The sequence below is a fragment of the Muntiacus reevesi genome, chromosome 9 (genome assembly GCF_963930625.1).
Source record: "Muntiacus reevesi chromosome 9, mMunRee1.1, whole genome shotgun sequence".
NCBI classification, from domain to species: domain Eukaryota; kingdom Metazoa; phylum Chordata; class Mammalia; order Artiodactyla; family Cervidae; genus Muntiacus; species Muntiacus reevesi.
In genome coordinates this window covers 66,546,847-66,564,814 of record NC_089257.1, presented here as the reverse complement: position 1 = coordinate 66,564,814, position 17,968 = coordinate 66,546,847, and the positions used below count along the sequence as shown (strand labels likewise).

General features: G+C 38.8%; 1 protein-coding gene across 1 annotated transcript; it reads right to left on the bottom strand.

Annotated features, from left to right (window-relative positions):
• Positions 1 to 3,921: 3,921 nt before the first annotated feature.
• Positions 3,922 to 16,876, bottom strand: NXPE4 (neurexophilin and PC-esterase domain family member 4). The gene is made up of 5 exons (XM_065944152.1): positions 16,555 to 16,876; positions 10,126 to 10,856; positions 9,549 to 9,610; positions 7,601 to 7,810; positions 3,922 to 4,754 (listed from the first exon to the last, which is right to left on the bottom strand). The coding sequence occupies exons 1-5, from the start codon at positions 16,645 to 16,647 to the stop codon at positions 4,219 to 4,221; spliced, it is 1,632 nt and encodes a 543-aa protein (XP_065800224.1). The 5' UTR covers positions 16,648 to 16,876; the 3' UTR covers positions 3,922 to 4,218.
• Positions 16,877 to 17,968: the final 1,092 nt, after the last annotated feature.

The following is a 17,968-nucleotide window of genomic DNA, read 5'->3' as shown; positions in this document are numbered from 1 at the left end:
GGTGGCCGTGCTGAGTGGGTGTTATGGGTGTGGAGACTTCCGGTGGAGCCCTTCCTGTCTTGTTCCTAGAACCAGCGATTTCTTGGTGACCTTGTAGGCTTGTCCTGGCCCTGCGATAACCTTCCCTGGCCTTTGCCACATGGAGAATGACACCTTGTGGCTTCCTGTTGGTGGAAGTTTCCTGCTTGCACAGGCACTGGTTCCCTCTGCAGGTCACTGGGCAGCTTGGCTGTCTTGGTCCTGCTCTGCATGTCCACACACCTTCTTGCTGGTCACCTGTACCCCCCCTCACACCACAGAGGGTCGATTTCTGCTTGCCCAGCAACTGCAGACCATCTGTGACCTGGACAAGCCAGTCATCTTCTGCTGCCCTTTGGGCTGAACTACACCTTCCCCAGCAAGGTCTGAATTCCAGCCTCAGGGAGAGCCCCATACAAGTTGTTTCTTCCTTGGATACCCTCATTCTTCCCTAAGGGAACCAGAAAAAAACTCCTTCTATCTTAGTCACTTGTTTATCTGAGTTATTAATTTTTTGTATCAGATTTTCCCTGCTTAGCCCACTATGTGGTTTCTATGTCCTATCTGAATCCATAGGATGACATGAGATATTATAACTTCAAGAATTCAGCACCCATGGATACTTGGAATATAACACTTTTTGAAACCTCCTTGGAAAGATCCTTATACATGTAATTCTTAATCGTCTGTTTCTTCTCAGTCTGCTCTTTAACATCCTTGCTTTGTGATAATAATTTCCCTTGGAAATATTTACCTCTTTGTTTCCTTTAGGAATATTTATCTGTCTTGTCTAAGTCCATTCTGTCCAAGAGGCTGTGTGCCAGTCTTTTTTACTTGTTTCTCCTGTTGGAAGGTCAACTTGTGCTTGCTATAAACAGTCTGGGTGATCATCTCAGACAGGAAATGACCATCACACATCAAGCAGACATGGCAGTAGTTACCTCTGTGTTTATAATGATTCATTTTGGGAAGAACTGCTCACCCTTCATGGATTTCCCCAGGAAGTGCCAACTTCTGAGAGATGTCATTCCAAATGCATTATCCTGAGCTTACACTTCTTCTTAGGGTTCACACATTACAATGTATATCTCTCCTTTGTTACTTTCTCAAAAAAAAATCTGTGGGTCACCTTCTTATTTTTGTCCTTCTTCTAAAATGATAGTCCTCTGTGTTCTTAAAAAAAAAATCTGCCCTTTTAGCAAGACCTTCAGTGACCCTTATCCAGCCTTACCCAGTTGGAGAGTGGTAATGGAAAGTCACTTTATTAATAGAAGAAAACAGATGCTGTTCCAAAGTTCCATAGTTTCACAACTCTTATTCATTCTGACCTTGGCAACTATAGCAGTCTGTGGTGATGCCTGGGTTGAGTTACCAGTCCCTCACTCCCTCCCCTCCTTCCTTTCCTTCTTCCCTCTCTCCCTGTATTTCTTGCTTTCCCCCTCCTTCCCTCCCATTCCTTCTTTCCTTCTCTTTGTTCCTTTTTTCCTTCTTTTCTTCCTTCTGTCTTTCCCACCCTCTCTCTTATTTTCCTTCCTTCCTTTTCTCCCCCCATCAACTGCCTTCCTATTATAATTAGGAGTGCTCAGTGACATCTGATTTTTTGTGACCCCATGGACTGTAGCCCACCACACTCCTCTGCCCATGGAATTTTTCAGGCAAGAACACTCAAGTGGGGTGCCATTTCCTACTGTATGGGATCTTCCTGACCCAACCCAGGGATTGAACCTGCATCTCTTGAATCTCCTGCGTGGGCAGGTGGATTCTTTACCACGAGGACCACCTGGGAAGCCCATTGTAATTAGGATAGAATTTGAACTCCTTGCCATAGGCTACAGAGGCCACATGTGACCTGGCCTGTGCCTTCCTCTCTAACTTCTTTTCCCTCTGCTGACAATACTCCAGACATAATGGTCTTCTAATAAGCGAAGCTCTATCATGTTTCAAGGGTTTGGCACTTGCCATTCTTTCTTAAAGATCACTGTTTCACTTGGTCTCATGGATGCCTACTTTCCATTGTTTTGAAATGCCTTATCCTCTGACTTGCCTCTTCTAACTGCTCTAGCTAGTCATCTCCTTCACCAGCATGCCATCACTCTCTGTCATATTGCCCTATTATATACTTTGTTATACTATTTTGTAGTATACCATATACTTTGTTCATACTACTATGGTATTATGGATTTTTTTTTTATATCTTTTTTTTTTTTGGTTTATCTTTTTCTTTGTTACCATAAGGATTCTTTGATGTCAGAGAATTCACATGCCTTTTGGCTAGTGTATCCCTAAAGATTAGAATAGTTCCTGGCACATGATAAGAGACTTAATATTTCTGACCATCTGTTTACCGTGCGCTGAACTGTGAATTGTGGCTCATGGGCAAACAAGTAAAAAAATTATTATCCCTTTCCTGGAGGAAACTGAATAAATGGATTTAAGATGTTCCTATTGTAATTGTCTTTTCCTAGATGCAGCAAGAGTAGGTCAGGGGCCCAGTGACAGCTGGGGCATGGCTAAGAGGAAAAAATTAAGGAAGAATATAATACCAAGTTGCTTTGTAATAATTTTATTGCCCCATTCAACTGAAATTCTCTGAATTCTACTCAGCTGAATTCAATATCATTCTTTTTGGGTCAAATTTTGGGAAGGCCTATTAAAATGCAAGTGAGAGTGACTGAAATAGTAACCTATATGTATAGATTATAGAAGTCAGTGTTGTTGATGATCATAATGGTTTCCTAACATATTTTAAGCAGTGGAACTTTTTTCAAATCAAAGGCCATGCAGAAGCCCAATACAGAGCTTGGTAAAAATGGCTGATGCTCCAATTGAAGTGGCATGGAAAAACTGGTACCCTGCTCACCAAGCACTTCTCCCAACTCCTGTCCTTCCAGGCAGCACCTGGAGACCACCTATGGTACCCAAGCTGTACAGAGCAAGGTTTGAAAATCACAAATCTCACATTAACCCCTTCATCTGAGAAACTGAGCCCAGAGAGCTGAAGTGACTTATCCAAAGTTATAAACTTATTGTCAACGCAAGGACTGAAGCCCAGCTCCCCGAATCCTAGAGCACGGTGCCTTTGACTGTTTTGTCCTGTATTTCTGAAGGATATATTCTATAGAATGGATTAATTCCCAGCAGGGGAGTCTCTATAGGGAGAGAAAAGTCAAAGACTTTACTTCAGAATTTGCAGTTCCTCTGTTCCTTCAGGACTCTGCACATGGAGCATGGTCTCATAAGACTTCTCTTCTACTTGTTGGTATTTAGTCACTGAGTTCTGTCTGAGTCCTTTTTGACACCATAGACTGTAGCCTGCCAGACTTCTCTGTCCACAGGATTTCCCAGGCAAGAATGTTAGAGAAGCTGCCAGTTCCTTCTCCAGGGGATCTTCCTGACCCAGGGCTTGAACCTGTGTCTCCAGTGTCTCCTGCGTTGGCAGGTGGAATCTTTACTACTGAGCCACCAAAGAAATCGCCCTTCTACTTAAAAGTCATCCTGTTTTTTCTGCCATGCCTCACGGCTTGTGGGAATTTATTTCCCCAACCAGGAACTGAACCCATGTCCCCTGCATTGGAAATGCAGAGTCTTAACCACTGGACCACCAAGGAAGTCCTGGAAATCATCTGGAACTTGTTTTGGTGATGGAGGTGGTTTAGTCACTAAGTCCTGTCCAACTCTTGTGTTGGACTGTGTAACCTGCCAGGCTCCTTTGTCCATGGGATTTTCCAGGCAAGAATACTGGAGGGGTTGCCATTTCCTTCTCCAGGGGATCTTCCCGACTCAGGAATAGAACCTGGATCTCCTGCACTGCAGATAGATTCTTTACCAACTGAGCTATGAGGGATAAGAAAATGAGACTACTTTCTCCAAATATTTATCTTATAATGACTTTATTGCTGTGAATTTCCATTAATCAGAGAGAGCTTTTAACCGTTAGACATCTTGACTTCCTGTTTGTGAAAAGTGGCCTGACTCTGATCAAGAAGGGTAGCTCCTTTTCGTAACTGTTTTTGTGTTTATTTGTAAGTAGAAGCCCAAATTAGAAATAACTGATTTGGCTGAATTGCTGGTTAATAAATCAGCCTTAGTGCAGATTTTCTCTTGCTAATTGAGAGTTCAGAGCCAACAGCATCTGGCATGATAGCAAACACTTAATAGATGTTTTTAATTAACTGAATAAATTTCAGAGATATGTGTTATCTAGCAAATAAAGTTTAACAATATATTAATCTGATTTCTGACTACAGACTGGGGTGGGTGGACATTATTTGTGCCATATGCAATTGTTATATCCCAAGCATCAATAATGCCCACATTGAGATCCTGGAAAATATCCTTCAAGGCAAGATACTGGATATAACCATGAAAGTCACTAAATCTCTCCATATCAACATTCATCTCCCTGATGTTTTCTGCCTTGATGATAACCACAGTGTCTGGGCTTCTCAGAAGAAGGCGTTGAACTGCATCATGGATGTTGAGGGCCCTTCGGATAAAAACATCAATGGGAAAGGGTCTGAAGTGTTGGCCCAGAGAAATAACAATGATAGTATTTTTTTCTCCTCCAATTCTGTCAATAACCTGGGCGATGTACTCAATCTCTTTGACTGAATAGGTCAATGATCCAATCAAGGGGTAACTATGTTTTTGCCACTGGATATTGATATTCTCGTTCAAGTCCACAGCAAGTTGCTTTCGAAATTTTCCAGATTCATGCAGATCCACTGACTTCAGCGCTGATGACAAATAGAAATCCCAAAATGAAAGGATAATAAAGTTATAAAGCTCATAAAAATAGAAGAAAAATTTTGATGTTTATAATTAAATGTTAATCCTGACTAATTTATTATAGGTTTAAATGACAGACCAGTTTGAAAATTATTGAGCAACAAAAAGTGTTATACAAATAAATTATATCTGCCCCTCTGTAGAACCATGTAGAACCAAATGGACCGCCGAGTGATGGAGTCACTTTCATGGGTATTAGTTTTGACACTTCATTAACTACAGACTAAACTCCTTTGAAGATAGAGAAAGGTGCCAGCTGATGTCTATAAATTTCAAAATACAAGTAAACCTACTTCCCCAAGTCCTTTGTAAGTTCACTTAAGACTGGAATTGAAAAAAAAAAAAAAAAAAAAGACTGGAATTGTATTCTATACTTCTGTGTTTCTTTTACATATGCACGAAATGGTACTGCATACATCATCTATAATATTATTGCTATTCATTCGTGAAGGACTTAACAGTTTACAAAAAATTTATTAGGACTGATATATTTATTTACTTCAAAACTCCATATATATGCATGGTGGTGGTGATTTAGTTGTTAAGTCCTGTCCAACTCTTGGCTACCTCATGGACTGTAGCCTGCCAGGCTGCTCTGTCCATGGGATTTTTCAGGCAAGAATGGGTTGCCATTTCCTTCTCCAGGGGATCTTCCCCATCCAGGGATCGAACCTGGGTCTCCTGCATTGCAGGCTGATTCTTTACCAACTGAGCTACCAGGGAAACCCTATATATATAATTACCATCTTATGGAAAAGAAAACCAAGAGATGAAATGACCTGCCAAGATTATACAACTAGTAAGTAACAGACTCTGTACCTTAAACTTGAAGTTCCTCCTAATTCTTATGAAAGTAATCTACCCAGTCTTAAAACTTTTGAAAAGTATAATATGAATGGAAGAAAATGAAGTCGCTTTATTTTTCACTATATTAATTAGACTATCAAGGCCAGTTTCTTCATAGCTAGAACATCTGAGGAAAACGTGTGGGAAATGATTATTAATGCTTTGTAACAAGTACCAACTTAGAAGTAAAGGGCTACACTTAAAGTCTGAACCCAGTGAGGTTTGAAAATGGTGATGCTGGAGGGTTGGGTGGAAGAAAATGGCAGAATGTTTGCTTCATTCTGTTTCTAACATACTTCAATTTTGTTTTCCAAAGCACACAATAACCACACAGTTTAACTTTTGACAGTACGTGTAACAGATGTTTTGTTATCAAAGCTTCAAAGGTCAGTCAAGAAAGTAGGTAAGTCAATAATTCATACTGTCAAAAATTAAGAGCCCACCCCGACCCCGCCATTGCAGAATGTGATGCTAGAAGTTGTCACTAGATCCTAAATTTTATAGATGAGGAGACTGAAATCTGGAGATTAGTCATTTACCAGGGGTCACAACTTAAAACTCTCCCCTTTGAGATTGGAATTGACATATATACACTGCTATGTACAAAACAGATAACTAATGAGAACCTACTGTATAGCACAGGGAACTATTCTATAGTTCCTACAGAACTCAGTGCTGTGTGGTGGACTAAGTGGGAAGGAAATCCAAAAAAGAGGGGAGACATAGATAGCTGGTTCACTTTGCTGCACAGCAGAAAATAACATAATATTGTAAAGCTAGTATTCTCCAATTAAAAAAAGAAAGAAAAAACTCTCCCTTTCTGTTGCAGGGGGTTCAAGGTCCTACTGATTTTCCATTTTTACTGGGCGAATCAGCTTACTCTCTAAATTGGAGACCACAAGAGTGGCCTGATGTTAGGAAGGCCACACTAAAGCTACACTGTCCCCAGTGGTAAGAACTAGGGCCCAGAACATAGAGGCCCAGAACAGTGACTGTTTTCCAGATAACAGTGCTAAGATCTACTAGCGGATTCTGAGTTATTACTGATGCATTCCTTGTTTAGTAAAAGGAGCAAGTGGACTAGGCTTCTAGCAAATGGGTTCTAGCCCCAACTCTAATATGAACCAATGGTAATAAGGCAATAGCTATTGTTTTCTGGGCACTTTCTAAGTGCCTCGCTATGTGCCTTGCTATGTGTTAAATATTTTATAACCATTACTTCATTTAATCTTCATAACCATCACCAGATGCTGTTGTTATTTTTAGTTCACTGATGTGGAAAATAAGCTGTATGCCAAAGGTCATAGCCTAGGTTTGTTAAGCTCCAAAGCCCCCGCATTTAACTATTATGCCAACCTGATATGAAGCTATTACCTCAACTGTAGCATCTGTCCTTCTGTGAAACAAGACTCTTGATGACGGCTCACACCAAAGAGAACTAACTCTGTAGCCAGCACTATTCTAAATACGTTGTGTATAGTACTTCATTTTTACCAGGTGGGTACTGTTTTCATGTCTATTTTACAGATGGGGAAACCAAGGACCAAATCCTAGTTATGCAACTTGCCCAAGGCTATCAGATAGGACAGTAGAGGCCCTATTTTGATCCCAGGACATCTGGATGTAGAAGCCACACCCATAATCATCATGCCATCTGTAGAAGGTACGTAGTATACGATCTTGTTATCATCAGCTCTGTGTGTGATTTTCTGAGTATCCTGGAAGTCTGAATTCTGCAGGAATAGGAATGGAGCAAACGTTTTTCTATCCTGTCTCCCTTCTAGTCAATAAGTGTATTCTTTTAAAGAGAAGATAATACCTTGGGAAAAGTGTTGATGTTCTGTGATTAAGAAATATGAAAGAGGCATTCCCCATATTCCTTTCTCCCCTTGAAATGAAAAAGAAGTTTCTGAAAGGGATGTGAGTAAAAGCTCAGACAGAGGCATACTGTTGATACTGCTTTTGAAGTATTCCATCCACTGGCGGATCGTGGAATCTCCCAACAGATATATAAATTTTCCTCTCAGGCATTCTTTCATTTTGATTGCAGCCAGACTACAGGAGACAGGATTCCACGTGTCTTTCCAGACATGTCCACTGGGCATTGAGGATGCCATTCCAAACTTGCATTGCCTTTTCACCGGAACTGTCTTTTCTGCTAAAGAATCAACAAGATAGGGTCTTCTAAAGTATCACTTTATCCGTGAATATTTAATAAGAAACCACTGTCTTTTTTAGGTATCCTTTTGATAGAGTGTGAGGGGGAGGAAAAACCTTATTGAAGCATCATTCTCTTAATGGAATAGTTAGTTTTCAGAAAAAAATTTTCTCTGATAAGAATTTCATAAGTGATACTCATTAACGTTCATTATAGATAACATGTTTTCTTCCAGAGAAAAAGGCCTCTGGGTAAAATTTAAATATTTGTTTGCCTTCTTAGGAGAGAAAAGACATCAATTCTTACTTAGTAGTGAAAACTCAATTATCTTGTCATTTAGCCCAATTTACCTCAAAGTTGATCACATACTGTCATAGTGTGTTAAATGCTACCATCAAACTGTTAATGCTTTAAGTGCAAGGAGATATAAAAAAATTAACAATTAATTTGGTTTGAGTCCTGGACAATCCACAAGGATGGATATGGCTGTAGACTGAAGCAGACTCATGGGAATCCAGGATAGGTTGGGTATTGACCATTATTCACAGGTTTCTGAAGAATCTGGGAATATGATGGACTGAGGTGTTTATCCTTGGCAGTCTTGGGGCTGTGATTATTCACCAACCAAAGGAAGTGGTTTAATATTTTAATAACTGGCATAAGTATCTTTGTGTATCCTGGGTGAAAAATGCCATTTCCATCTGTAGATACATAAACACACTTCAGTGTCAATGAGTTTAGTAGCAATTAGCAAGCTGTTGATACTGAACTTAAGTGGACACAAAAGTTCCTGTATTAAATCATTTTCGATAGGGATTTCCTAGTATGTTCCCTAGTGGCTAGATGGTAAAAGAATCCGCCTGCAGTACAGGAGACCTGGGTTTGATCCCTGGATCAGGAAGATCTCCTAGAGTAGGAAATAGCAACCCACTCTAGCATTCTTGCCTGGGGAATTCTAAGGACAGAGGAACCTGGTGGGCTACAGTCCATGGGGTTACAAAAAGTCGGACTCAACTGAGCAACTAACACTTTGAGCCAAAAAAATTGAAGAGAAATTAATAAAAGTATGGAAGCGCTATTTTATATGTTCAAATGGTTTGAAAGGTGGCAAAGACAAAGAGGGGGAAATTGGAATGAATTGAATTATAGATGGCAGGTTAGAAACTTCTAGATGGTGATTACTGTGCTTGTAGTGATGAGAGAAGTGCTAATGGTGGTGGTTGGGGGAGGTAAGACCTAAGTGCAAGCTGGGAGAGAGGTTTGACATTTGAATGTTGCTGTGTCTGATGGGCAAGTAATCCGTTGCCTGATAGATAATGATGAGATTGATGATGAGGGTTATAAATCAGGTTTAGGATTCCACTCATTTATTCATTTAGGTAATTGGTGTCTTGGCCCACCACCGGCAAGCCTGATGAGCAGAGTAACATATGATTGGTAGTGGTGAACAAGTTCCGAGGAAGGAAAAACGCTGTAAATGGGGTGAGTGCTAAGTGTGTGTGTGCTCAGTTGCACAGTTGTGTCCGTCTCTTTGCAACCCCATGGACTGTAGCCCACCAGGTTCCTCTGTTCGTGGAATTCTCCAGGCAAGAATACTGGAGTGGGTTGCCGTTTCCTACTGCAGGGAATCTTCCTGACCCAGGGATCGAACCCGTGTGTCCTGGATTGGCAGGTGAATTCTTTACCGCTGAGCCACCTGGGAAGCCCCAGCCATCAGTCACGCAAAGGGAGGACTTACAGTTACACCTGGAGACAGTAATGGCATTGAACTTTGCCATCATCTCTACACCCACATTTGACCTTAAAGAGACAAATACAAAAATTAATTGGCAAGTGGCCCCAAGATCAGGAAACACAAGAAGTCACATTACTTGTTGTTTCAGTTATTTCTTATGATAATAACTGACTACTTTGGCCACAGTTCCAGACCATTTATTAAATTTCCATTTCTTGGCCTATTAGTTCAGGGAGTATAGATCCCCAGAAGGTGTACTAGGTAATTTTTTAAGATTCAGAAAGAATATATTAGCACCTAGGCATATTCACACATGTATATTTCTCCTTCTCTTTTAATTTTTATTCTAGTCATTTTTTTTTTGTTTCAATGGTAAGGGTTAAATATCCAAAATATATAGGGATGACTGGAGAGTGGGCACTGTCCCCAGATGACTTCACTTATCTTTTCTGAAATGGCTCTTCATAGAGTCCCAAAGTTGATATATTAATACACAATTAATAGCTATTTCCTTTGGATCAACAGATAGGCCAAATCATTACTGTATTTACCCAGATAGTCTCCAGAAATAATGATTTACCTTTCAAAGAGGCTTCTTTCTTGTTTGCTAAGATAAGATACGTCCTTATTTTTGGAGTGCATGTGGGTGAGTGCAGCACAGGGGATGTGTGGAGGCTTCACGCAGTAGAAGGCTTCTTGGCCTCGGGTATCTCGGTATTCACACAGTTCAGCACTTGAATTTAAAACCAGGGCACAGTCAGTACTGACTTGGGAGGTGCCTCTGTTAAACTGGCCCGTGAAGGTCACCCTGTCGTAGCCTTGGTTCCTGGCCCTCCAGAGAGCCGACGCCCCTTCGCTGGGGTGGATGAGCAGGACAGACAGGGACACCCGGCCCTCCCAGAACAGGGTGAAGCTCACGAGGTAGGTGCCGTTGTTGAAGTCTGTCACCTTTCCAGAAGCACCCGCCTTCAGGGCTGGGGAGGACACCCTGGCCCTGAGGAAATCCCCGCCATACTCCTTCCTGCGCCCCAAGTGGTCCCTCACCTCCAGCAGGACGTCCAGCCGGTCCCCCCTGCAGTATGTGTCCCGGGGGCTGAGGAGGGTGGCTCTGCTGTGTGCGGCGCTGCTGGTGGAGCTCACGTTGGTGAAGGGTCTGGGTGGGATTAGCTGGTCTAGTTTCTCCACGATCCTCTTTATCCTCAGCTCAGTCTCTGCTGGTGAAACTATTGGATTCAGTGGGGCTTCAGAATGTGTTTTCATGATGAAATTCCAGTGATGGAGGGACAAGGGTAACTTGAGTACAGTCTGTAACTGAAATGACAAGGAATACAATAGAGAAGGCAGAAAGTGTGCCTATTTAATGTGATAATTATGGTAGGCTAGTCAATGTCTCTTTTATCAAATGATGAGTGGTAGAAAAATCAAAAATAAAATGATATTGAGATTACATTATCATCAATGTGTCATAGGAAAAATGATTTTCCTTAAATCTGGTGGTGGAACTTCACTTTTCACTGGTTATTCTCTTTCGTTGTTGTTTCGTTACACCACTCAACTTGCGAGATTGTTCCCCAACCTGGGATTGAACTCCTGGGCTGTTGGTAGTGAAAGCACCAAGTCCTAACCACTGGACTGCCAAGGAATTCACATCACTGACTAATCTATTTTGAGTGAACCATTCTACTGCAAAGAACCCTAGGATCTTCTTTCTTAAAGTGGTGATCATGGAATATACTTTCATTCGGCAATTGTGAAGACCAAATGAGAAAATGCATTTTAACTGCATAGCAGAGAACAGATGTTTATTGTTGTATTATTTTTATCTTAAAATTAGAGTTCAGTCATTTAAATAAATCTTTAAGAAAATTTTCAAGAAGCATGGAGATTTTATGTAATATACTATTATCTATTTTTTTCTATTTCACTTTTATACTTTGATTAAACAGTCTGTGGTATTTACTAGTAATTCTCAGATTACTATTTTAGCTAACAGGACATGAGAGACATGTCCTGTTAGCTTATAAAATATTTATTTTCTAATCATAAGATAACACTGACATTATTAAAAGTGAGAGAATGGCTCAACACTATAGGAAATAAAAACCAGTCATGATCACAGCAACCACTCTTAACAACTTTGGTTATCCTGTGTAACCATTTCACATGATTGTGAACACACTTAATATTTACCAATTAATTTTGATTAAAAATAGTGTCATTAAAAACTTTCCACCTTATGTCCAAATAATATTCCAGCCTATGGACGTAGTTTAATATTTCACCTATTCCTACATTTTTAGATATTTATTGTATTCATCTTTTCTCTGTTACTTATAGTTCTGTAAAGGACACTTTTTGGTATAAATCTTCCCAGTAATAGCTTTGAATTTCCAATAAAGGCAGAGTATCTTGTGTTGGACTAGGTTACTGTGGTTAATGTTTTTACTTTTTATTATTTGACATGTTCTGATTGTCTAAAAATAAAAACATTTTTATTTATCAAATTACAGAGATGGTATTAGCAACCAGGATTAGCAACCAGGTACTATTCTAAATGCTTTTCATATGTTAACTCATTAATCCTCACAATGATATATGAGGTATTTATTTTTATAACCCAGTTTTCAGATGATGAAACTGGTTCACCTCAAAGTTAAGAAACTTAGCCAAACCTGCACAGTTGGTCAACAAGAGAGTCAAGTTTTAATCCCAGGCAAGTATCTCTATAAATGAGCTACCCAGGGATTTCTCTGGTGGTCTGCTTGCTAAGATTCCATGCTTCCAATGCAAGGGGCCTGGGCTCGATCCCTGGTCAGGGAACTAGATTCCACATGCCACAACTAAGGGATTCACATTGTGCAACTGAAAGATTTCACACACTGCAACCAAGACCCAGCACAGCCAACTAAATAAATGAAAAAAATTACATATATAAAAATGCATGTATATATGTATACATGCCTACATACACATGAGCTGCCCAGTATTGTGAGTATGCAATAAGGCTAGAATTCTCTTTCACTGCTGGTTTAGGTGCAAATTGGCACCACATATCTGGAAAACAGGTCTATAGCATATAATAAGACCTTTAACAATGTTCACTGCATTTATCAATAATTCTATTTCTGAGAACTCATTGAATCATAGTAATACCTCTGAATTTCCAATAAAGGCAGAGTAGCTTGTATTGGACTAACTTTCCTGTAGATAACAATGATAAATTCTGACACTCCCCTTCCCCTCTGCAAATCTCTTAAAAGCACTGGAGAGTGACCACAAACTGACAGACGCCAGAGGAGAGTTGAAATGTGAAAGAAGGAACTACACTGAATCTGCGTAATAAACATGTGCCAACTGAGTTTCTTCACCCTGAAGTGAAATCATACCAAAAATGACACATAGGTCTTTAGGAAGGAATGAAAAGCCTCAGAAATGGTAAATACATGGATTAACATAAAATACTATGTGTTTATCTTCTAATTTCTTTAAAATGCATATAATTATTTAAAAACTATAATTTTATAATATTATAGTAAATATTATACTATAGTAAATATATTATTATTATATTATGTATTATATTATTACATATTGTATAATTATTATATTATAGTATATATAATTATTATATTATAGTATATATAATTATTATATATCATATTATATATTATAATAATATTGTATTTTATATTTTATTTATATAATTATATATATTTTATATTATTATATTATGCTATATATTATATAATAACTATATATTATTATAGTATATTAATTATATATTATAGTATATATTACAGGAAATAAAATAGTAGAATAGTAGAGTTTGCAGATTTTTAAAAGACAGTATGTATGCATAAAATAATGTTTTGTTATCAATGCATTCATTTGTATGTATTTTAATATTTTGAAATATTTAAAAAATTTAAAATACCTTGATATTAAAAGTTATAGTTTGACATTAAAATTTATGGTATTATCAAATTTTGGAAGAATTTTTGTTAAATAAATTTGTGATCACTATTTCAGTATTTGAGATAATTCATTTATAAAATGGTGAAGCTGTTATATTTCCAGGTATATGATTAGTAATCCTTGCAGAAAAAAAAGTTTTACTAGAATGATTTTTAGTAAATGGAGTGTTAAATTTTTTTTAAAGGCAGAGATAAAACAGCAAGACCCAACTACTTGCTATCTATGAGGAATGTAATTTAAGTACTAAGATACCTATAGGTTGAAAGTGAATGGATAAAAAACAGTATGTCATTAAAGCATAAAAAAGCTGATATTAATGTTAAAATAGACTTTAAGGCAAAGAGTATCACCAGATATAAAAATGGACATCCTAGAGTGATAAGAAGGTCAATTTGTCTGAAAACATAACAACCTTAAATGTGTACATGCCTACATATATATGTATTTATATGTGAAACAAAAACTATCAACACTAAACGGAGAAATAGAAAAAGCCACAATTATAATTAAAAATTAGAAAAGTCTCTCTCAGTAGATGCTATAGGAACTAAATTAAAAAATGACTAAGTACCTAGAGGATCTGAAGGACATTATTATAGTAACATTTTTTAACTATCACAGCACATTATCAGATATTTTTAAATTGCTACCACTTCATGTGAAAATTGTAAATGATTTTCAGTGGAGTAAAATAATATTCTCTGTGCAAGCTTTTTTGGTAGAAAAACAACAGGAAAATTCTGATTCAAGGTGGAGGAATAAGCACGTATTATAACCTTGATTGGGCTTCCCTGGTGGCTCAGATGGTAAAGAATCTGCCTGCAAAACCAGAGACCTGGGTTCAATACCTGGCTCGGGAAGACCCCTGGAGAAGGACATAGTAACCCACTCCAGTATTCTTCCCTGGAGAATCCCACGGACAGAGGAGCCTGGTGGGCTACAGTCCATAGGGTCGCAAAGAGTCAGACACGACTGAGTGACTAGCATCTTACCTTTCTTTCCTCGCCTCGATTTCCCACCATAAGATCTTATAAATAGCAGAAAAGAACTTAACAATTTTCTAACTATTCTGGGAAATAGGAAGAAACACCTTATATGGACCAGAACTTGCAAGCAGTCTTCTGAAAACTGAAAGGCAGGTGAGATTAGATGAAGGAAGAACCCATGGCTGCACACGCACATAGGTGAGGCTTCGGTAGAGAAGGAAGTCTCTCCGGGGACATTGCTACCGTGGAGGAGGTTGGCAGCTGGAGTAGGATCGATTGAGGGGAGGCCCCTAGGAGGACAAACCACGCAGGGTGATACCTTCCTATTTCCCCACCTGTGCTGGGTCAGGCAGCTAGGAACGGGGAATTCTGTACTCTCAGGAGAATAAAAGCTGTGGATATTTAAGTTGGGGAGGTCAGTAGGACCCAGTGTGCCTGGCAACACTTTCGACAAACAGGGAGCATTTATGCCACAAACATGCTGCAGGAAACAACGGCGCCCCACGACAGAACTTCAGGTGTAAGAATGCACACAACCAAGAATTAGCAAAAAGTTGCATCGAAGGTAACTCATGACAGGGACTTCCCTGGCTGTCCAGTGGTTAAAACTCTGCACTTCCACTGCAAGGGGCACAGGTTCCAAATTCCTGGTTGCAGAACTAACAGCTTGGTCAAACAATAAAAGTAACTCTGAGAGAGGTATTATCAAGTTCAGCAAAGGGGAGACATCCAAGGGAAGGAACAGAATTAATACAAAAATAAAAACAAAGCTTTAGAACAAACATACTTTTTTGGCCTCAGAGAGATCTAGGTGATATTGGATCTATGAACTAATAAGTCTTCTGAGATCTTGGAAAGTAAGCCCCTACTGTTCCTTATGCAAAATCAGTAAGATTCCTTTATTCCAGCAGCAAGCAATTAGAAAATGTGTTTAAAAGAACAGTCATTACAATAGCAACAAAAAAACATGAAGTACCAAGGTATCAATCTAACAAAAGATGTGTAAGAACTGAATGCAAAAGTTATAAAATTTAGTGAAAGATCTTGAAGAAGACCTGTGCAGGTGGAGAGAGATGGCATGTTGATAAACAGCATAGTAATATTATAAGCATGTCAGTTTTCTCAATTTGGTCTATATGGCTAATGTAATACACATATAATTTAAGTAGAATTCTAAATTTGATAGACTGATTCCAAAACATATAAGAAGGAGGGCCAAGACTGGCTGAAAACCTCCTAAAGTAGGTTAAGCAAGGGTAACTTGACCTCCAAGTTTTCAAAGCTGATTATGAAACTCTGTCAAATATAGCCATGTGTTATTGATACAGGGAAGGCAAATCGATCAATGGAATAGAACGAAGAACCCACAGAGGGACCTGTGCTTATTAAAAAATTTTATATACAATAAAAATGACCTGGTAAATCAGCTTGGAAAGAAAGGATTACAAAATGAAAAAAGCTGGAAAAAGTGGTTATCCATACAGAAATAAAAGAAAAATCAGCCAAAAAAAATCCAGGTATATTAAGGGTTCAGTGTCTAAATAAAGCAACCTTTAAAACTGTAAGTAGAATATTTGGATAAAAATTTGACACAGGTGTAGAAAAAGGTTTATTAGAAGTTAAAAAGCATTAACAGTGAAAAAGCACAAATAAATTTTACTATATACACCTGAAAATATTCTGTTGTTCAGAAATTCCTTGTGCATGTATGCTCAGCTGTGTCCAGCTCTTTGCAACCTGGTGGACTATAGCCCACTAGGCTCCTCTCTCCATGGAATTTTCCAGGCAAGAATACTTAAGCGAGTTGCCATTTCCTACTCCACAGAATTTCCTTAGAGATGGTGTAAAGACAAGCTAAACATTGGGAGGAGACAGTTGCAACACAGAGATAAGTGATGAAGAGTGTGAGTGTATTCTTAAAAGTTGTGTCAGCTGTTGAAACTCCCCTTCTAGACTCTATAGGTTTGCTTGTTTGGACTTTTCTAAAACTAGTGAAGTGTCACATAAAAATATAGTTTTGTGAAACACAAAAAGAAAGCAATTCCTACCTTTGTGGAGTTTTGGATAACTGCAAAAGTGATCCAAGAGGCTGTTATAAACAATACCAACAGTGACTTGTGATTTGCTATTCTCATCATCATGGTCAGGATCCTAAAAGGGACAATGCGAAAACAGGCCCAAATACACAGCACCAGAAAAGAAATGCAGAAATACTTGAAAAGTTCTCCTGATTCTTTTTGTCCTCAGATGTTACATCCAGAATGGAAACTTGGTCCTCCCGCTGCTCTTGCTGTGCTCTGGCTTCCTTTATTTATCAGCTTGTACCTTCAAGAGAAGCACTGTTCTGAGAACAGAGCCCATCATGGAGTCTTTAAAAATTGAGGAACTAAGATCCTGAAGCAAGTGTGCTTGTTCTTAGGAGGAGTTTCCAGGCTATGTGTCATCTAATAGGCTTCCTGTTCTCTTCCGTTAAAAACAAAGAGCAGACATAAAACATCCCAATAAGCACTGACTGTGATAATCACATTATTCTGTGGCCATTTTAAAGTACTTGATTTTTTTCAGCTTTCTTTTTACTAATGTGTTAGTAGGTTCCCCCTTTCTTGTCTTACTAGCCTTTCTAGCACCCCTCAAGCTTGAGAAGATTTATTTTAAAATTCAGATTTCTCTCTTTAAGAAATGTTTCGGGCTTTCTCCATGTTTTCCTATGGTTACATCTTCATTTCTGTCTTTGCCCTGGAATTTCAAGTTGTCTTTTCATATCAGCTGACTTCAACACTGCCCTTTGAAAAATTTCCATGTCTCAAAATTTTCTCTCCCATTGAAGCAACTCCTACCCTGATACCCTGTTTAAACACAGAGGTTAGAAGTTTCTGCACCCAAGAATACATGTTGCCCCTTTCCCTCACTCCCCAATTTTGCAAATATTTTCATACCTTCGGTCTGAAGACTTTGCATAACTCCATACACAGGAACTATGGTGGTAAGGCTTTGTTCTGAAGCCACCGGTGTATCACTGGGGTACCTGCCCTCTGTGCCAAGGCAAATCACAGGTATACACTGCAATCTGCTTGCTTTGAACTTAGATCCACAGCCCTCTTCTCGGTTCAGGTAAGGTGATTTGCCAGCTCCACCTTAAGGAAATACGTGGAGCACAACTGTTCTCAGTTCACACAGAGGTGGGGAGGAGAAATGAAATTCTCAGTATGCTTAGATGAGACAGTTTTCATGTTCTTAGACTTGATTAGTCTAATCTTAGTAGGTATACAATTAATATCTAACAAAAAGTGTGAATGATTCTGGAAGTTTGAATGAATAGTCTTCCCTGGGAAGCTTCCATCTGAGCCTTGTCATCAAGATCCAGCTGCCAGAATTCAAGTGTATATTGTCTAGTACAGAATAGGTACTCAATAAAATTTGCTGAATAAATTTAAAAGAACCTCACATACCACACAGGCAAGA